Source organism: Canis lupus, chromosome 34 (genome assembly GCF_003254725.2).
Source record: "Canis lupus dingo isolate Sandy chromosome 34, ASM325472v2, whole genome shotgun sequence".
Taxonomy (NCBI): Eukaryota; Metazoa; Chordata; class Mammalia; order Carnivora; family Canidae; genus Canis; species Canis lupus.
Window position 1 is genome coordinate 34,873,663 of NC_064276.1, and position 22,282 is coordinate 34,895,944.

General features: G+C 36.4%; 1 protein-coding gene across 4 annotated transcripts in view; it reads left to right on the top strand.

Annotated features, from left to right (window-relative positions):
* PRKCI (protein kinase C iota) overlaps positions 1-22,282 on the top strand; it is a 73,007-nt gene that overhangs the window by 12,327 nt on the left and 38,398 nt on the right. For 3 of the 4 annotated variants that reach the window (XM_049105710.1, XM_025425558.3, XM_025425560.3), the window contains exons 2-3: positions 6,131-6,252; positions 22,143-22,232. In XM_049105710.1, the coding sequence (XP_048961667.1) occupies positions 6,131-6,252; positions 22,143-22,232 (212 nt within the window). The remainder of the gene's footprint in view (positions 1-6,130; positions 6,253-22,142; positions 22,233-22,282) is intronic. The other variant, XM_049105711.1, reaches the window with a different exon arrangement.

The window sequence follows — 22,282 nt, forward strand, 5'->3', positions numbered from 1 at the left end:
GGGATTCGATCCCGGGTCTCCAGGATCGCGCCCTGGGCCAAAGGCAGGCGCCAAACCGCTGCGCCACCCAGGGATCCCTTAAAAAAAATTAAACTTATATCTTAACCATTTAAAAAAAATCTTTTTCAAAAAAGATTTTATTTATTTGAAAGAGTGCACATCTGTGTGCGGGAGAGCACATGAAGGGCTGGGGACAGGCAGAGGGAGAAGCAGATTCCTTGCTGAGCAGGGGGCCTAATACCGTGTGCTTAACTGACTGAGCCACACAGGTGCCTACATCTTAACCTTTTTTTTTTTTTTTTTTAAAGATTTTATTTATTTAAGAAAGACACAGAGAGGCAGAGACATAGAGGCAGAATCAGGCTCCCTGTGGGACTTGATCCCAGGACTCCGGGATCACACCCTGAGCTGAAGGCAGAAGTTCAACCACTGAGCCATCCAGGTGCCTACATCTTAACCATTTTTAAGTGTACAGTTCAGTAGTGTTAACCATATTCACATTGTTTTACAACCAACCTCTAGAACTTTTTTATTTTGTAAAACTAAGTGTATATCTATTGAACAACTCTCCATTTCCTTCTCTCCCCCAACCTCTGGAAGCCCCTGTTCCAATTAAGTGGAATCATATCTGTCTTTTCATGACTGGGCCATTTCACTTAACATAATGTCTTCAAGGTTCACCATGTGTCAGAATGTCTTTACTTCTATTTATTTATTTATTTAAGTTTATTTGTTTATTTAAGTAATCTCTTCACCTAGTGTGGGGCTTGAACTCTTGACCCTGAGATCAAGGGTCATGTGCTTCTCTGAGCTGGCCAGGTGCCCCATAATTTCCTTACTTTTAAAGGCTGAATAATATTCCTTTGTTTTCATATATCACAGTTTATCCATTCCTCTGTCAATGGATACTTGGTTGGCTTCCATCCTTGGCTATTGTACATAATGCTACTGTGAACATTGACATACAAATATCTGTTTGAGTCCCTACTTCCAGTTCGTTTGGACCTCTACTCAGAAGTGGAATTACTGGATCATATGGAAATTCTATTTTTAATTTTTTTGAGGAACCTCCATACTGTTTTCTATAGCTACTGCACCATTTTACACACCCACCAGCAGTGTACAAGGCTTCTGTTTCTCCTCATCCTTGTCAACACTTGTTATTCTGTTTTGGGTTTTTTTGATAATAGTTATCCTAATAGGTGTGAGGTGATATTTCATTATGGTTTTGATTTCTATCTCCCTATTATTAATGATGTTGAGCATCCTTTCATAAGCTCCTTGGCCCTTTGTATATCTGAGAAATGTTGGTCCAAGTCCTTTGCTTGTCTTTTATTTGAGTTATTTGGGTTTTTCTTGTTCCCTGTTTTTATTTTTAAATTATTAGTTTTATTTTCTTTTATTTTTTTAAAAATATTTTATTTATATTTATTCATAGACACAGACAAAGAGAGGCAGAGACACAGACAGAGGGAGAAGCAGGCTCCATGCAGGAAGCCCGATGTGGGACTCGATCCGGGTCTCCAGGATCACACTCCAGGCTGCAGGCGGCGCCAAACTGCTGCTGGGGCTGCCCTAAATTATTAGTTTTAAATAGAGTATTGACTTTCCAATAGGAAGAAACGTTTTATTTATTTATTTAAAACAATTTTATTTATTTATTATTTGAAAAAGCACAAGCAGAGGAGAGGAGCAGAGGGAGAGGGAGAAGCAGACTCCCCACTGAGCAAGGAACCCAATGTGATGCGGGCCTCAATCTCAGGACCCAGATACCTCGGAAAGAAACATTTTAAATTTATACCACCTTCTACTTTCTCTCCATCTTGATTTTCTAGGTAATTTTTACATTCTAAAAATTTGTAACATCATCCTATTCTTTAACTTATAAAGTTTTGTTTAAAGCAATTTTAAATATATTTTTTAAAAGATTTACTTTTTTTTTTTTTTAAGCTTTTTATTTATTTATTCATGAGAGACACAGAGAGTAGGGCAGAGACGTAGGCAGAGGGAGAAGGAGGCTCCCTGGAAACCAGGATCATGCCCGGAGCCCAAGGCAGATGCTCAACCACTGAGCCACCCAGGCGTCCCCAATTTAAAACATTTATAGGGGCACCTGACTACTCAGTTGGTGGAGCATCCAACTCTTGATCTCGGGGTTGTGAGTTCGAGCCCCACATTGGGTATAGAGATTACTTAAATTATAAATCTGGGGCAACAAGGTGGACCAGTTGGTTAAGCATCTAACTTCAGCTCAGGTTGTGATCTCTGGGGTCTGGGTTTGAGCCATGCATTGGATTCTGTCACAGTCAGCAGGGGGTCTGCTTGTACCTATCCCTTTGCTTCTCACCCACCCCCGTACTTGCTCTCTTTTGCTTTCTCAAATAAATAAATAAATAATTTTAAAAAATCTTAAAAAAAAAAGCATTTATAGTGAATGCTTATGTAGGTGTCAAGCACTTAGAAGAGCCAAGTAGTATGATTAGATGCGTAAAGAAGGAAAAGTAATCTCATGTAAATAAAACTTTTATTTATTTTTTATTATTTATTTATTTTTTATTTTTTAAAGATTTTATTTAAGGTTTTTTTTTTTTTTTTTTTTTTTTTTAATTCATGAGCGGCACACACAGAGAGAGAGAGAGAGAGGCAGAGACACAGGCAGAGGGAGCAGCAGACTCCACATGCAGGGAGCCCAACGTGGGACTCGATCCCGGGTCTCCAGGATCACACCCCGGGCTGAAGGCAGCGCTAAACTGCTGAGCCACCAGGGCTGCCCAATTTTTCTCTTTTAAAGGTTCCACTTAACTTTGTTGTTTGGGGCTGATATGTTTTCTCGCTCACTTTTATCCCATCTGTTTTCAGTCAACTGGGATTTTCTTACACTTTCTGGTCTGCTTCTGGTGCCTTTTTTTTTTTTTTCTAAGACTTAAATAATTTGCTATTTCAGATTTCTGTTGTTTCAGTGGGCCCTTAAAATGAATGGATATAGATATGTGTTCCCTCTGCCATATTAAACCAGAAGCATCTGTTGCTTCTGCGTGCTTTTAGAAGGTTAGATGGGGACACAGGTGTTAATAGATTTGGATTTGAATTCATATTCTATTTTTTAACTGAGAGACTGGCAAATATTCTTTGTACTTTGCTTTTTAAATTTGTAAAATAGATTAGTATGTCTAGTTTGACAGTTACTGTAAAGCTTACATAAGGTAAAGTTTATTTAAACACCCAGGGCACACTCAGTATTCTATAAGTGTTTATAGGTAAAAGAAACATAAACAGTGATATTTCCTTGTCAAAAGTGCATTTTCTGGAAGATGAGTTTCTCCTTGAGAGTATTTCTTCAACATTCAGTTAGAAAATGTTTGAGTCCTTAATTATGTTAATAGTTATATGAAGCTATGGAAAAGTCCGAGAATTTTTGTCTTCCTGAGTACAATTTAGTTGAGACTGTATCAGTATTTGAGTCAGCAGAAAATGGAACATAGGATACATGTTGGACAGGTTTAGAAGTATAGACCATTGGGCTTGTGTGGTTGAAAAAGGTTTAATGGAAGTTTATCTTGAAGCACCTGTTAAAGAATTGATCCCCACCTCCCTATGTAAACTGGGCCTTGAGTTGCAGAAAGGTCAGAATTAAAACTTGGATTATTAGGGTCTTCTGTGTTGAGTTATGAGTAAACCAGATGTCTGTAGTAGAATGTTTTTGTTGGCAAAGGTGGGTTCAAGTTGAGAATAGAATCAGATCATCAACAGACTTAATTACTACAAAGAGAGCTGGAATGACAGATTTAAGAGACCCCTCCATGGAGATAGTAGTTAAAACATTGAATGTGAACTAGGTTTTAAAGAGAAAGGAAGAGTGACAGACAATAACCAAGAGAGAAAGTGTAAAGAGTATCTTGTGATTGAAGACTGAAGGAGACATGAGTTGAGAAAAGCAGAGAGCCAGGGAAGCATACTATTGTGAAAGCCAAGGCAAGATGGTTCTCAGAGGCAGGGGCAGAAAGTGATGAGATGGTTAGAATGATTATCAAGAAAAGGCCAATCAAAATTGATGCTCTGCTCTCTCCTTACCTTTGTTTTTTTTTTTTTTTTTCTCTCCTTACCTTTGACAGCTCCTAAAGACTATAGTTTTTTTAAACTTTTTTTTTTTATACAGATGACTAAAATTCTAAATTCCTTATATCCCACTCTGTGTTCTTTTTTTTTTTATTTTTTATTATTTTTTATTATTTTTATTTTTTTATTTTAAAAAAAATTTTTTTTTTATTTATTTATGATAGTCACAGAGAGAGAGAGGCAGAGACACAGGCAGAGGGAGAAGCAGGCTCCATGCACTGGGAGCCCGATGTGGGATTCGATCCCGGGTCTCCAGGATCGCGCCCTGGGCCAAAGGCAGGCGCCAAACCGCTGCACCACCCAGGGATCCCCCCACTCTGTGTTCTGTGTTCTAGCTACCCATGTGTGTTCCCAGTTCCTTTTTTCCTTTAGTGAACATTTTTCAAATATCCATTCTGTGCTAGGCACTGTGTTGGCCACTGGGAATATAATGGACAAAACAAAATCCCTACTTTTTCACCAAACTTACATTCTAGCTGGGGTAGGTTGTAAACTCTAAACATTGGTTTACCTTTTCAAGTAGTAGTAGAAGTTGCCCAGAGAGATAGCCTGGCTCTTATAGACCCTGCTAGGGATTTTGGATTTTATTCTGCATGAGAAAGGCATTTGAAGAGTTTAAAACAGGAAGTACATGAACTACATTAACTTTGTAAAACTGTTGAACAGGCTGACACTAAGTGATCGCTCTATAAGTTTGTTAAATCAGAGTCATTCAGTCTATCTGACTTATATTTGAAAGGGTACTGTGGCTGGTTACTGGGCAGAGATTCGATCGTAGGAAACTTTCTCCTGGCTTCTTGGAGGAAACTCCAGGCATCTGCTCTAAAACATTTGTTGCAATTTTAAGTTATATAATAAGTAGCTGCTAGGTAGTTTTATTTGAATACTGTCGCTTATCTAACACTTAAGACAAACATAAATACATATTTATGTCTATTCCTATGTTTTTTGAGTATCTAAAATAATTAGTCATATATTAAAACCAATTTTGGGGATCCCTGGGTGGCGCAGCGGTTTAGCGCCTGCCTTTGGCCCAGGGCGCGATCCTGGAGATCCGGGATCGAATCCCGCGTCGGGCTCCCGGTGCATGGAACCTGCTTCTCCCTCTGCCTGTGTCTCTGCCTCTCTCTCTCTCACTGTGTGCCTATCATAAATAAATAAAAATTAAAAAAAAAATAAAACCAATTTTGGCAAATGGGAATTCTTCGGGAAAAATGAAGGTGTGAGGTCTAAAAATCATACCATACAAAGAATGGATGGCAGTGTCATGGGTGGTTAATCTATGTGAGAGCTGAGGAAGAGGACATGACACATGTTTGTCAAATAATTGAAGAGCCATCTCTTTGATGAAAGGTAGACTTCTTAGGGAGGGGAGATCTGGACCAGTGATTGGAACAGATTTCAGTTAAATGTAATGTAGAAGCTTATCAATAACTGAGCTATTCATCTGTGGGGTGCGGTGCTTCACAAAAGTGTGTGCTTCTGAAAACTGATATTAAAGCAAAAGTGGGACAACCATCAGAGCAGTTAGGGTGGGCTTCCTGAATGAGGAGGGAGATTGAATTAAAGTTTCTCACAAATCCACTATATTAATTTTTTAATTTAAATTCAATTTAGTTAACATTCCACTATTTTTATTTTTAAACATTATTAATACGGATTTTTAAAAATCTTTACAGAGATAGTTTACTGGAAGCAATGCGTGTTGATGCACTCACAAAATGATGTTTTTTTTTTTTTTAAAGATTTATTATTTATCCATTTATGATAGACAGAGAGAGAGAGGCAGAGACACAGGCAGAGGAATAAGCAGGCTCCATGCCGGGAGCCCGACGCGGGACTCGATCCCGGGACTCCAGGATCTTGCCCTGGGCCAGAGGCAGGCACCAAACTGCTGAGCCACCCAGAGATCCCCAAAATAACTGATGTTAATCAGATTGTCAGGCATTTGGTAGTTTGTGGAGGATTATTAGTTTCAGTGATCGTCAAACTTAAAACTCTTTTTCTTTTTCAGGGATATCATGATAACACATTTTGAACCTTCAATCTCCTTTGAGGGCCTTTGCAATGAAGTTCGAGATATGTGTTCTTTTGACAACGAACAGCTTTTCACCATGAAATGGATAGATGAGGAAGGTGAGTGATAAAGAGAGGGCTATGTAAGCATTTGATTTAAGATACTACTTTGTCATTTGTTTTTTAAAATATAGTTAAAGTCCTAATTAATTAAGACTATTAGGTATATTAGAAATTTGATGCTATTTTTATTTTGCTTCAGGTACTTGAAATAATACCAAAGAATACAATCTTTGTTTTGTCCTTTATACCCCAAAATAGAGTAAAATTAATGTGACTTTCTTTCACCATTAACATAAACATCTCATCAAATAGTGTTATATTTTACTTCAATTTTGAATTTGAATGTTGTTTTATATTTTAGAGATTACCCTCAATAATTTGGCAGTATTTTTTGCTGAATATTACTTCAGAGAAAATATTACAGAATAAAAGTAATTGTGACAACCATGATTTCAAAGGTGGTGGCAGAAACTCAATATCTTAATGACTTGGACTCAGAAAACATTTATTGAATATCTGTGTGCTGAAGATAGATATTTTCTATCCCCAAATTCATTGTCTCATAGGGAGATGGACATGTAAATAACAAATATGATAAGTTGAACATAAATGCATAGGGATCTTGGAATGCAAAAGAAGCATCATCTACATGTGCCTGAAGTATTTGTGACATTTGGACTAAAATAGTAACAAAGAGTAGAAGTTTTTGAAGTGGAAGAGGTGAGGGGAAAGCCATTTTTTGACGAAGAATAAGATAGAAAAAGGGCAGAGGTATGAAGAACATGGTGTTTGTGAAAGAGCAGTAATTTACTAAATTGAAGTGTGGGGAGTGGTGCGGTATGAACCGAGGTTAGACCCTTGCTCCTCAGAGTGTGGTCTGCAGAACTTTTAGAAAAGGCCCCATCACAGACTCCTGGATCTGAATCTACATTTTAACAGGAGCTCTAGGTGAGTTGCATGAATATTAAACTTTGACAAGTTTTGGACTCAATCCTGGAAGGCTTTGCGAAAGACATGAGACTTTATTTTACACGATGGAACGTCATTGAAGTATAGCTTAAAGATACCCTAAATATACTAGTTTTGTATTATGGGCTTCTACTGATTGTAATGGGAATGGAATTTCGTTTTAAGGAATGTCATTATAATATGTAGCTCAGTATTTGGGGCCATTTCTTTGTTTCCTGATATGAAGAGCCCTGGGAAGATATCCTAGATCCAAGCTGTATGTAAACTCAACACTCATTTTACTTTTTAAAGACATTAAAAAAAAAGTTTTATTTGTGCAATCTCTCTACCCACTGTGGGGCTCAAACTCATGACCCCGAGATCAGGAGTCCCGTGCTCCTCCAACTGAGCCAGCCACGTGCCCCTTTAAAGACATTTTTAAGAAGTTTCTCTAAAGTAATCCATGTTCATTGTTTGGGAAAAAAAGTAGTACAAATGTTTTGAAATTTATTTTTTATTTTTATTTTTTATTTTTTAAAGATTTTATTTATTATTTATTCATGATAGACATAGAGAGAGAGAGAGGCAGAGAGACAGGCAGAAGGAGAAGCAGGCTCTATGCAGGGAGCCCGACGTGGGACTTGATCCTAGGACTCCAGGATTGCGCCCTGGGCCAAAGGCAGGCGCCAAACCGCTGCGCCACCCAGGGATCCCTGTTTTGAAATTTAAAGGCAGTCTTCTGTTTGCCCTTTCTCTTCTTTCCTTCCTCACCAATCCCAGGTGTAAGAGAGAAAATCACTGGTAACAACTTTGAGGTATTTTCTCTGGATACACAAACATTTTTGTTTCTGTACATTATTTATAAGCACACTTTTTTATACAAAAAGAATTAAATCATACAAACCGTTAAGTGATATTTTCCTTTTACATTGTGAATTGGACATTTTAAATTTTTTTCATTTCGGTGTGCATGAAATTATATCATTATATATATTTTTTAAGATTTGTTTTTTTAAAGTAATCTCTATACCCAACGTGGGGCTTGAACTCACAACCCCAAGATCGAGTCACATGCTCACCTACTGAGCCAGCCAGGCACCCCTATAGCATTACCTTTTTAGACGCTGTATAATATCCCACATTGTAAGTACTTCATGATTTATTTAATCCCTTATTGATGGATGTTTGGACTATTACCAGGGTTTTTTTTGTTTTGTTTTGTTTTTTGTTTTTTGCTACTATAAGCAATACATAACGAATATCTTAATATGTGATTTTGTGCTATTGTATGGGACTCTGTAGCAAGGTCATAGAATATTCACATCATAAAGTTTGATGACAATTTGTTGCCATAAAGCTAGTGACCATGTGCTATCAAAAAAGTTTAAACCAGTTTATGGCACAACTACATTGAATGAGAGCATCCATTTGTTCTTCCCCTCACCTGAGATATTATGAGCCTTAACATTTTTTGAAGTCCAGTAATGGAAATACTAGCTTGGTATTTTAAATTCTGTATTATTTAAGGATAAGACTATCTTTCTCTTCATCCACTTTTGATCACAAAGGTAGTTTAAATAATATTAATTCTAAATGATGCGGTTATCTCACAGTATATCTTCTGCCTGAAAATGAGACTATATAATTTAGCACAGTATATACAATATAATTAGCATCAGTAAGTTGATTCTTATCATGAACTAATGTTATTCTCATTTTTTAAAAGTAAGCTCTGTTCCTCATGTGGGACTTGAGCTCATGACCACAAGATCAAGAGTCTCATGCTCTACCAAATGAGCCCGCCAGGCGCCCCAGTGTTATTCTCATTTTAATCCTGTCCTGATCATTTCATGCCATTTAGGATTTTCTTCAATCAATGGTTTTCTAACTAGTGCACATAGGGAATCATAGATAACACATTTTATTAAGAGAAATTTATTTAGAGATGAGCCATTAAAAAATGTTCTAGTACTCGGGGTGCCTGGGTGGCTCAGTCACTTAGTGTCCGACTCTTGATTTCAGCTCAGGTCATGATCTCAGTGCTGTGAGATCAAGCCCTGGGTTGGGCACAGAGCCTGCTTTTAAGGTATTATGCTCAGCAAAATAAGTCAATTAAAGAAAGACAATCATCATATGATCTCACTGGCATGTGGAATTTAAGAATCAAAACAGGATTATAGGGGAAGAGGGGAAAAAATAAAACAAGACAAAATCAGAGAGGGAGACAAACCATAGGAGACTTTTAATCATAGGAAACAAACCTGAGGGTCACTGGAGGGGAGGGGGCAGGGGGATCGGGTAACTGGGTGATGGGCATTAAGGAGGGCATGTGAAGTAATCACTGGGTTGTAGAAGACTGATGAATCACTGACCTCTACCTCTGAAACCAATAATACATTATATGTTAATTAATTGAATTTAAATTAAAAAAATAAAAGGTTCTTTCTCCCTCTCCTCCCTCATCTCTCTCTCTTTCTCTCCCCCGTCCCTCCCTCCCTCCCTCTCTCAAAAAAATAATAAGATAAATAAATAAAATAATTAGTTAATTTTATAGTACCCTATACCTTGTATTGTCTTTACCTGGGGAGTTCTGTTCCCAGATTGTTACATGGCTCTTTCCCGTCATTCAGGTACTCAGATGTCCTGTCCTCCAAGAAGCCTTTCACTCCTATTCCCTTTGTATCTTGTTTATATGGTTGGATGTAAGCTCCATGAGAATGGAGATCTTGTCTTTGCTCTGGAGCTCCAGTGCAGTGTTTTGAGCAGTACTCAATAATAGTATGCTCAGAAAACATTTACAAATTCTAGAAAAAGCTGATAGGCCTTTTCACAGTATAGTTTTATGTTCATTATTGGAGATTTAAGCGTTGGGAGTTGTGATTTATTCTATTTTTTCTTAACATTATAGCATATTTTAATTAACAGAGTCATGTAGTAAATTAAATTAATTCTCTGGTGAAACAGTCTTATCCTTTTATAATGCAATTCAAAGTTGTCTCTAAATAGCTATTAAGTGTCCTAATTTTCTGGGGAAAATTGTGAGACTATAGCCTCATTCAACTAAAAGGTTAAACTTTCTATTAAAGTCTATTGATTCCCCTGTGATCCTTCTTACCCTCGTTAATTTTGATACGAGTCTCTTCTTAATTTTAGGCATACAGAGCCAATAGTAATTATTTTTAAGTTCCTTGCAATTATTTTTCAGTTGTAATTTTGTTACCTTTATTTTTAGCCATGTAGGCATTGGGGCATGCTTATCTAGAGAAAAAATTCTCTCTAGAATTTATGGAACACAGGATTATGATTTCTCTGGTTTATGAGCAACACTGTCTAGAAGCTAAGCTTTCAATTATGGGATTTTTAAAATATTAGAGCAAATAATGATCATAAGCTTACTTCATTTCTTTAAGTAGATGTATGACGGCTGTTCTTTTTCCTTGTGTTCAAAACCAGTTTTACTGATTTGTTTTGATGTGTCTGTGGAGAAACTGGTTTGCTTAATTTAATTAAACATTTTAGGATGAATAGTAATTTTGTAACAATTATACCTCCCTTCTCAAGTGAGGAAAGAGTATGGGACAGAGAATGATAAATGACTTTTTAGTTCATCATATTTTAATTGTGACTGTTTTTCCATAAGGATATGCTTTTTTAAATATTTACAATCTAATATTAAGTATTTTCTAAATTTCTAATTTTATTAGTTTTTAATTTATTCCAAATCTGATTTAACTGTTTCTATTTTGTCATGTCTCTTTTATTAGAAACTAGCCTTTGGATATTTTATTTCTTAATTAAGTTATTTTATTAAGAGTAGTGCATGCTTTTTTTTTTTTAATATTTTATTTATTCATGAGAGATACAGAGAGAGAGAGAGAGAGACAGAGACAGAGACATAGGCAGAGGGAGAAGCAGGCTCCATGCAGGGAACCTGATGCGGGACCCGACCCCGGGACTCCAGGATCACACCCTGGACTGAAGGCAGGCACCAAATGTCTGAGCCACCTAGGGATCCCTAGTGCATGCTTTTTAACAAAAATATTGATTTGTTTGAAGGAAAAAATATCTCTGAGGATCCTCAGATTTCACCCAAATAGCTCCTATAAACAAATTGGTGATGTCTTTTTCTGTGAATATACAACTAGAAGGGATAGGGTAACTTTTTTTCTTTCTTACAAATAGCTGAACATTGTACAAGCTGTTATTTAACCTGCCTTTTAACTTAACATCTTGTGGATTATCTTTCCATAGCAATGTATGTAGATTTATATAATGTGGTTTATGTAATGTATATATACCATGGTGGTACCATAATAATTTATTTAACCAATTCTCCTTTGATAGATATTTAGATTATTTGTAGTGTATAAAAATATTAGGACAGAGAATATTTTTGTGTATCTTTTTGTATATTTTTGGGGCACCTGTATTGTTATTTATAGAGTAAATTCCCTGAAATGGGATGTGTCCTTGATAATAATAGGTGGTACCAAATTGACCTCCAAAAATATTGTACCTTTTGTTATACTTTTTACCAATGACATATATAAATTATTATTTTATTTACGCCTTATACAAGGTTATGTGTGGGGAGAAAGTAAGTGATTTGCAGAGAGTAGGAGAGGATTTTTGGATGTGATTCTTTAATTCATATCCTGTTGGCTTCAGTAGGTGAAATTCATGGAAATTTGAAACGCATGTAACCATTTTTTGACATAAAGAGTATGTTGGAGTGTTTCTGAATTCTACAAGGTTAAAATTCTTCCTCTTTGCATTATCAAATCTGATGCATTCACGGGAAAATTAAGTGTCAAGATGTAACAAAACCACATTTAGGATGGTAAGAAACATACTTATCGTATGTGAAGCTTTCCAAACATCTTTAATCTGATGTACTTTTAGCTGGTATATTAGGAACTGAAATAGCAAATTACTCTTTATACTTTTTCTCCCTCACGTAACACTGTATATTGACACTGGTAATCATGTCAGAAGAAACTGTGAGGAGAAAATTTTTTGACTGAATTAAGTGTCATGTCACTTATTTAGATAGCAGTATTATGGATCTAAACCTAAAAATTAGAAAAATGAAAATCAACATCAATAAAAATTCTACTCCTGGAGCGGATCTTATTTTGAACTGACATTTTCCTTTTACTTTGAGAACTTTTAAACATTTCCTGTAGTAGAGGTTTGTGTTTGATCACTTCTTCCCTCGTTTTCATATCTTTATTTCACCTTTAAAAAAAACAAAAAACAAAACAGCTTTATGGGGCGCCTGGGTGGCTCAGTTTATTAAGCATCTGACTCTTGATAACAGCTCAGGTCCTGATCTCAGGGTCATGAGTTTAAGCTCCTGTGTTGGCTCCATGCTGGGTGTTGGAGCCTCCTTTAAAAAAAAAAGAAAAAGGAAAATAAATTTAAAAAGCTTTATTGAAATTAATTGACACACAATATATTGTACATATTAAAAGTGTGCAATTTGTTGAGTTTGGACACCCAGGAAACCATCATCACAAGTAAGATAGAGACCATATCCATTACGCCCAAGTGTTTCAGTGTGCTTTGCATTTCCTCATTCCTACCCCTCCATGCTAAACAACTACTAATTTGTTTTCTGTCATTATAGATTAGTTTGCATTTTCTAGAGTTTTATAGGTGTGGAATCATACAGTATGTACTCTGTGGGGAGGGAACTGGTCTGGCTTCTTTCACTCAGCAAAATCATTGATAACATGTGTTGTGTTCATTTCTTTTTATTGCTGAGTGGTATTCCTTTATGTGGATGTACCACAATTTGTTTATCTATTTCTCTGGTGATGGAAATGGAGGTTGTTTACAGTTTGGAGCTATCACAAATAAAAGCTCTATGGCAATGATGTATAAGTCTTTGTATAGATATATATTTTCTCATGGGCAAATACCTAGAAGTAGAATGGTTAGATCATATGGCAGGTATATATCCTTTTTTAAAAATAAAATAGGAAAAGAAATATTTGAAAAGGAGATAAGGTGGGGTACTGCACCCTAGGTACATTCTTGGGCTGATGAGTTTTAGAAAGGAATTTATATGGAAGTTAAGGATATGGAATTTGATACCTTTTAAAAACTGTAAGTCTCCCAGGGGTAGAGCACCCCATGTAGAAGACAACTAGCTGACTTAGAGAAGTCCTCAAGCACTTCTTTTAGTTCTGGCCTCTGCCCCGACTCTGTGCTCCAGGCATTCTGTTGAGTAAACCCTGGGCTGCTGCCATTTATACAATAGGCCATGGAGATGCCTGAAAGGCAGAGGGATCAGACTGAGGCCCACTGGGAGAAATCCTTGGGGTGGTGGGGTGGAGATGAGTTGAGAGGTGAGACAAGAGAGGCTGTAAGAGCCTTATTTGGCACCGGGGATCCCAAACTCCCACCTTGTGCACTGCTCTGTCCCTGTTGGCATCCCCACCTCCAATTACATTGTCTTCCTTCCCTTGCTAAGGGGCAACTACTATCATGGGATAAGTTTAGAAGCCAAACTCTTTCTCATTCACATTCCTCCATCCCCAGGGAACCACTGCTCTGTTTTCTGTCATTATTCTATATATATAAATAACAAAATATAGTATTATGTGCTTTTAAATTCATATAAGTGGTATTAGCACATATTCTGAAACTTCCCTTTTTTCACTGGACATTATTGAGGTCTATTTATGTGCATAGAGAACTAGTGTACTTTTTTAAATTCTTTTTTTATTGTGGAAAAATATATATCTGACATAAAATTTTAATCTTTTTTAAGTGTATAATTTAGGGACATTAAGCATAGTCATGATTTTATGCAAATATCCCCCCTACCCTATTCCAGAATCTTTTCTTTTTTTTTTTTTTTCCAGAATCTTTTCTTATCATCCCAAACTCTATGCTTATTAAATAATAACTCCCCTAATTGAATTTATTTATTTATTTTTAAGGATTTTATTTATTTATTCATAGACACACAGAGAGAGAGGCAGAGGGAGAAGCAGGCTCCACGCAGGGAGCCCGATGTGGGACTCAATCCCAGGTGTCCAGGATCACACCCCAAGCTGCAGGCGGTGCCAAACCGCTGCGCCACCGGGGCTGCCCCCCTAATTAAATTTAAATAAAAAAATAGTTCCCCCTTTCCCTTTCTCCAGCTCCTCCTCTTCACATGACTCTCTCATACTTTCTGTCTCTATGAATCTTTTTGTCCCTATGAATTTCTCAATGAAATGGATTTTCTGGCTTCTTGCTCTCTAGGTCACTTTTGATTTTGAAAGATAATTTTGCTGGGCAAATAATTCTAGGTTGGCAGGGTCTTTTTTGCATTCTATACACTGTCTTCTAGCTTTTGTTGTGTCTGATGCAAATCGGCAGTCAGTGACCTTTGTTCTCTATTTAATGTGTCTCTTTGGCTGCTTTTAAGATTTTTCTCTTTATTGTTGGAAAAATTTTGGCCATAATCACTTCAGAAATGTTTTTTCTGTCACCAGACCCCTCCTCTAGGGATTCCAATTACATGTATATTAGGCCTCTTGAGATGTCATAAAGCTCACTAATGCTCTGTTCATTTTTTTCCAGTCTTTTAATCTGTATTTCATTTTGGGTAGTTTTATTGCTATCTATTTAAATTCACTAGTCTTTCTTCTGGCATTAATCTATCTAGTATAGTTCAATTTGGGCCTTTTAAAGTATCTTCCATGTATACTGGACATGCCCAATTCTTTCAGCTTCTTGAGCACATTGGATATAATTATAATAACCTTTAATATCTGTTTCTACAAATTCTTTCATCTTTCAATTCAGCGTGAATTTCAATTGATTGATGTTTCTCCTGGTGTGGGTCATATTTTCCTGCTCTTTATGCCTGGGTATATTTTATTGAATCCTGGACATTGTGACATTGGTGTTATTGGGTGTTGGATATATTTTATTTGTATTTTTATAAATATTTCTGGGTTTTATTCAGGAATGCATTTAAATTACTTAAAAACAGCTGACCCGAGCAGCCCCGGTGGCTCAGTAGTTTAGCGCCGCCTTCAGCCTGGGGTTTGACCCTGGAGTCCCAGGATCGAGTCCTGCATCAGGCTCCCTGCATGGAGCCTGCTTCTCCCTCTGCCTGTGTCTCTGCCTCTTTCTCTCTGTGTGCCTCTCATGAATAAATAAATAAAATCTTTTTTTAAAAAAAACAAAAAACAGTTGACCCTTTGTTATTTATTTCCAGTATTTTGAATCTTTTTTTTTTTTTCACTTGTTTAGTGTAGGTTTTTTTTTTGTGTTTTAGGTTAACAATTCCTATTACCTCATCATCTCCAGAAGAGGAAGTTGAGGATGGGCAGCTTGATAGGATAGCATATACTTCTGTAACCACTGATTCTTCCGTCCTAGAAAATAGGAAGCAAAAAGCCAGAAATCCATTACTATTGTGATTGGGCCTAATATTGAAAGGATGACCACTTAATAAAGATAGCATTCTTGGAAGATTTTTGCAAATCTGTATTTTAAGCAATGCAATTCCTCTTCAGAGTAGGGAGTGTAGGAACTTTCACAGATGCTGTGTAGTGTTCTGAATCCAGTATCCAGTGATGGGCTGGCAGTAGGAAGGTCTGGTGGGAACAGAGTGAGTCTGTAAATCTACAGCAGACTCCAGCATCAGGGAGAGGAGTGTGGTGATGCTATCTCAGGCAAATGTTAAAGGTTGCCATCTTTGGTTTTATGCTGTGTTGATTCTTTCAAGTGTGCGGCACTGAATTGAGTCATATGCTGAAATACCTAATATAACTAGTGTTATATATGTGTTTTAAGTTCTGTACCTTGTCAGATTATCTCATAAATAACTGAATCTTGCATATTTATCAAACACTTGAGGTCTAATGCCCTAATTTGGTTCATTCTTTTTATAGGTGAAAGAAAATGTACATGCATTGAAAAAAAGACTTGATCTGCTGGTTATAATATATACATTTTATTACTGTGAAATTCATTGATCTGAGCAGATCTCACTCTGGCTGTATGCCTGTTTCAGGATGTGAATTTGGACTTTAGTAATACAGTGGGCTTTGAGAAATAGCTTTTCCTCCTCCTATCTTTGTTTCGTGATGACTCTTCATGGAATTTTTTACTTCTGAGTCATGTAGCCTGCTTTATCAGGCATTAAACAGTTGGCCCAAAAAGGTAATACTTGAACCACAGATATTCAGTCCAATAAAAACAAAATAGATTTGAATATCCACAATGTCAGTAATTAACTATTTTCACACTTCCTTGTGATTATTCAAAAGAGTCTCTAGTTTAATACTAAATGCAGGTACATTATCCAGTGTACTAGTCTGGCAAAAAGACAATGTCTAGCAGAAGGGAAAGATTGATTATTTAAAAAAAAAAAAAAGACGGTTATAATGTACCTTTAACAATAGTTAATTCCATTCAGGGCATTTAGTCAAAGCACAATAATAAAAGCCACATGTATAATGGACCAAGCATATTATGAGTCACTTTAAATATATGATCTTTAGTTTTCCCATCATCCTTACAATATAGGTAACAGCCCTCTGCAGAGAGAGATAAATATTTATATATACACATATAATATATATACATATGAATGACACATATGTTTCTCATTGTTTAAAAACAACCTGAGGTTAGTTTAAATGTATTTGCCAGCGTGGATTCAGTTTCCTCACCTAGAAAATTGGTATTGAAGTGTTAATTTTCAGACTCAATCTACTTCTAGAATTCTTTTTTTTTTTTTATGATAGTCACACACACACACACACACACACACACACACACAGAGGCAGAGACACAGGTAGAGGGAGAAGCAGGCTCCATGCACCGGGAGCCCGACGTGGGATTCGATCCCAGGTCTCCAGGATCGCGTCCTGGGCCAAAGGCAGGCGCCAAACCGCTGCGCCACGCAGGGATCCCCTACTTCTAGAATTCTTTGAATATTTCATTATTTAGAATTAATTTAGTCAACTGGCTTGTTTGTCTAACTGAAAGAATAATTTACACTTACTGATGTGTGAAATTTTCATTATTTTTGTTGCTTTTTTATTTTTATACTTAAATCTGTAGAAACAAACGTTTTTTTAACCTATGTCAAAAATGATATATAATTATATTGGCTTTCACTTTCATAAATGTGGCAAAATGGGAGAAATTTGAGTAACTGAGAAAGTGAGTCTATGAATGAGTGAATTTATTTCTTTGAGGCAAACTAAGACAGGCCTTGCTTTTGGACTAGAATGTTACTTTGTTATCAGAGTCACTTTTATAAAAGTGCTGCAGTAAACAGTTTTTCTAAAACAGCTTCATTGAGATACAGTTTATTATTTAAAGTGGTTTTTAGGATATTCACAGAGTTGTACAACCCATCACCGCAATTTTAAAAACCTTTCATCACCCCAAAAATAAATCCCATGCTTATTAAAATTCACTACCTAATTCCTCGTAAGCTCTTTATCCCCCACAGCTCTTACGCCTAGGTAAAGCTCTTAGGCCTAGGTAACCACTAGTCTACTTCATGTTTCTATAGATTTGCTTAATCTAGATGTGTCATTGCAATATTTGTTCAATTGACGGACATTTGGGTTATTTCCACTTTTTGGCTGTTAAGAGTAGTACTGCTATGAACATTTGGTTACAACTTTCTGTGCAACCATATGTTTTCATTTCTCTTGGATATATACTTGGGAGTAGAATTGCTGGGTCATATGGTAACTATGTTTAATCTTTTGAGGAACTACTAGACTGCTAAAGTGGAGGCACCATTTTACAAACGTATATGGGGATTGATTCCAGTTTCTCTACATCCTCACCGATACTTGTTACTTAACATCAGTGTATTGAGTGTTGATCCAAAAGCTGTTTATCTCTGTAAGCTGGTTGAAACATTTGACCTCAGTATTTTTCATCGAACATCTTTTAAGATACCAGTAGTACTGAGTTATAAAGTGGGTATATGAGAGAGCCAGTCTTTTTTTATGTAGATTATACTCAGTCTGAAAGTATATTGGAAGAAAAGATTTCATCCATAATAACAACACACAATTTTTTAAAAAATCTAGGATTGCTATTTCTAATATAATTAGGTCAAAAAGAAATTGATGAAAAATCTACTTAAAGAAGTGTAGATAGCTAATTCCTAAATGGAAAAAAAAAACCCTCAAAAATTACTAATAATTAAAAAACCAAAGATTTAAAAATAAGACATTTTCACCTATCAGATTAGGAGATATTTAGAATTTAATAATTACTGGGATCCCTGGGTGGCTCAATGGTTGAGTGTCTGCCTTTGGCTCAGGTCATAATCCTGGGGTCCTTGGATCAAGTCCCACATCAGGCTCCTTGCATGGACCCTGCTTCTCCCTCTGCCTGTGTCTCTGCCTCTCTCTCTCTCTCTGTGTGTCTCTCATGAATGAATGAATAAAATCTTTAAAAAAAAATAAAATTAATAATTACAGAGAATTAGGAAAGATACACGGTTGGTTGTGTATATAATAACCTTTTGGAGTTCCTGTCATTCTAAAATTTGGAATAACTCAAAATTTTTAATGAGGACACTTTATTTTATTTTTAAAGATTATTATATATATAAAGAGAGAAGGAGCAGAAACAGGGAGAGGGGAAGAGTGAGAGGGAGAAGAATAGAGAATTTCAGACTCTATGCTGAATGTGGAGCCCAACGCATGGCTGGATTTCACAGCCCTGAGATCATGACTTGAGCTGAAACCAAGAGTGGGACACTTAACCAGCTGAGCCACCCAGGCGCCCCAAATGGGCACCTTTAATCCATCGCACTTTTAGGAAATTATCAGAAGTTATTCAAACATACAAACACTTCAGTTCAGAAATATTTGCTATATTATTCTCTAATAAAAAAGACTGAAGTACTGATACATACTACAGCATGGATTGAAAACAACTTGAAAACATGCTCAGGGAAAAAAGACAAACATGAAAACTACATATTGTATGATTCCATTTATATGAAATGTACAGAAAAGGCAAATCTGTAGATACTGAAAATAGATTAGTGGTTGCCTAGGTCTGGCAGTAGGAGGAGAGGTTGGGGGGAAATGGGGAGTGATCATTATGGGCAAGGGGCTTTTTTGAGGAGGAGATCATCAAAATGTTCTAAAATTGATTTTATTGATAATTGACAACTCTGAACATACTGACAACCATTGTATACTTCAAATGGGTAAATTGAATGCTATGTGAATTATACCTCAATAAAGCTATTATTAAAAATTAGGTTATCTTTAGGCTTTTAATAAAATGTGAAATATTAGCTCCTTAGGTAAGGCTGTTCCAAAGAGGTGGCATTTGTCCTGGGTCTTGTAAAGATTCAGAGAATTTCAAGATTCAACTTGAAAAATAATAGTAAGATGCTTGTTCCATAACAAATCATCTCAAAGCACAATAGCTTTAAAAAAAACCCACCACTTTATAATCTCTCACACATCTATAAGTTGACTAGCTCTGCTGGTCTCATGAGAAACCTCATGCAGTGGCAATCAGAGGGCAACTGGGCCTGGAGTCCGTGTGGAGGCTCACCTGGGATGCTGGTATAGTCGGTTTTCTCTGCCTCTTTATATAGTCTCATCACAAGGAAGTGGTATCTCATTGATTTTCATTTTCTTAATGATTAGTGATGTTGAGCAGCTTTTCCTATGCTTATTGACCATTTGTATATCTTTTGAGAACTGTTAATTTTTTTTCTTGCCTGTGCCTGTGGTCTCAGATCCAATAAATCATTGCCAAATCCAGTGTCATGAAGCTTTCTCCCTAATGTTTTCTTCCAACGGTTTTATAACTCTTATATTAAGTCTTTGATCCATTTTGAGTTAATTTTTGTTTACTGTGTAAGATTAAAATTCAACTTTATTCTTATGCGTATGGTTATGTTTGGATATTTTATAGTGAATTTTTGTTAGTTTTTGTAGGTTTATAATGGTATTGTGATTATATTAAGGAATTTTAATCGAGAGTTACAGGGATTTGTTCAGAATGATACAGTAGAAGGGAATAAGTGTAGGGGGAAGCCAGATTTGGCAATATGTTTGAAAATTTCCAAAATGAGGGGCACTTGGGTGGCTTAGTTGATTAAGTGACTCTTGATATCAGCTGAGGTCTTGATGTCAGGGTCATGAGTTCAAGTCCTATGTTGGGCTCCATGTTGGGAGTGGAGCCTACTTTAAAAAAAAAAAAAAGAAAAAGGAAATTTCCAAAATGAAAAGTTAAAAGGTAGCAAACCAGGAGAATGGTATTTAGAAACCTAGATGCATGTTGGTGGAGGGATGGGGTAACTGGGTGATGGGCATTAAGGAGGGCATGTTGATATAATGAGCATTGGGTGTTATATGCAACTGAGGAATTACTTGACCTCTACATCTGAAACTAATGATATGTTAACTATATGTTAACTATATGTTAACTAATTGAATTTAAATAAAATAAGTTAACAAAAAAGAAACCTAGATGCAGAGTTTCTATTAGATGCTATAGAGAGGTCAATTAGAATAAAGATAGAAAAGGAGCTTTTGATTTTACCAGCTCTTTCCATGACCTTGGATATAGCAGTTTTAGTAAAGTATGTGGACTCAAACTGGTTAGCAGAATTTTGAGATACTTCTGGAGGATAGGAACATGGAGAAAATGGGGGAGAGGGAGGTCACTCTTGATATTAAGAAGTTATTTCTAATAAATCTAAAAGATTATAAACCTATGATTTAAAAAGTACTAAAGTATGGTGTCAAAGATCAAAGGCCCTCCCCTTTTTTCTTGCCCTTCTTCTCACCCACCCCCTCCACTTTCAGTCTAGTTTGCTCTTGAGATGTGTGGCTACTGAATGAATGGAATGGCAACCTGAATGTGAGGGAGATTATTGAGAAGGAAACTCACACATGCCTTTGCCTGAGAAGAGCTAGTGGAAGGAAGGAAAAAATGGAAATGGAACTGAGGGGGGATATGGGATAAGGCCCAGAGAAGAGAAAAGGAAGAGATTCATTAAGGGATTCCCCAAGTTGGAGAAAGGTATAGAGGCATTCATTTCTTTGAGAGTGGAGGAAAGGAGATGGCTTCGTTTTTCTCTCTTGAATAACAGACATAGTTCTCTGCTGAGAGTGATTGAGGTTTGGATCAGGTTGGTGGCATCTTGTGTGTGGTAACATTTGGTGGACCACAGGAATGAGCAAAAGCATTGCAGTGTGGAGGACCCAGCTCAGGCCCCAACTATGATCAAGATGACTTTTTCATTGAGGAATGCCATCTTAGGGGGAGATGTGCCATCTCATTGTTTGCCAGGGATGACTCAGTTCTTTGGCTGGTTGACTAGGGAGGTATTTTTCCCTTAGCCTTTCTATGAGTAGGTTTACTAAAACTATCTATTCACATTTGGAAACAGCTCAAGTAGAGCTACTCTTCAGTCCAGAATACTTTAGTGGCTGTGCTTCCTTTCTGTGAGCCTCTTGGGTGAGGAAAGGTACTCAGGTAAAGGAAAATTTTGACAAAATGATTACGTGGACATTACACTGCCACAATAACCAACCATATTGTGGCAGTGAAACCACTTTCACTTCCTCCTTTAAAGAGGTAGGTAACAGAAAGCTTGTCCCTGGCCATTAGTCATATTGTAGTAAGAATCCAAGTGTAGTCAGAGTAGATTCTGTTTGTTATACTTTGAATATATATGTTACTGAGAATTAAATTGTTTTTATATGTACCAAACTTGGTTTAAATGAACCTCATGTAATATTTTGTAGAAACCGTAAAGAAAGTTATGTTACCAACTTTAGAAAATAGAATTGTCTAAAGAAATATATTTGTCCTTCTCAAATACTTCTCTATGTGCATATATAATAGTTTTTCTCAAGATTTTATATAGTAGAAATGGTCTTTTCTCAAGATTTTATGTAATGAAAATTGTTTATTAAACATTACATTTTAGAAGATTTAAAAAGTGAGCTTTACTTTACTTTTTATATTTTTTTTAGGAGACCCGTGTACAGTATCATCTCAGTTGGAGTTAGAAGAAGCCTTTAGGCTTTATGAGCTGAATAAGGATTCTGAACTCTTAATTCATGGTAAAGGAGTAATCATTTCTTACTCTTCTAGAGCTATAATTTTCTTTCAA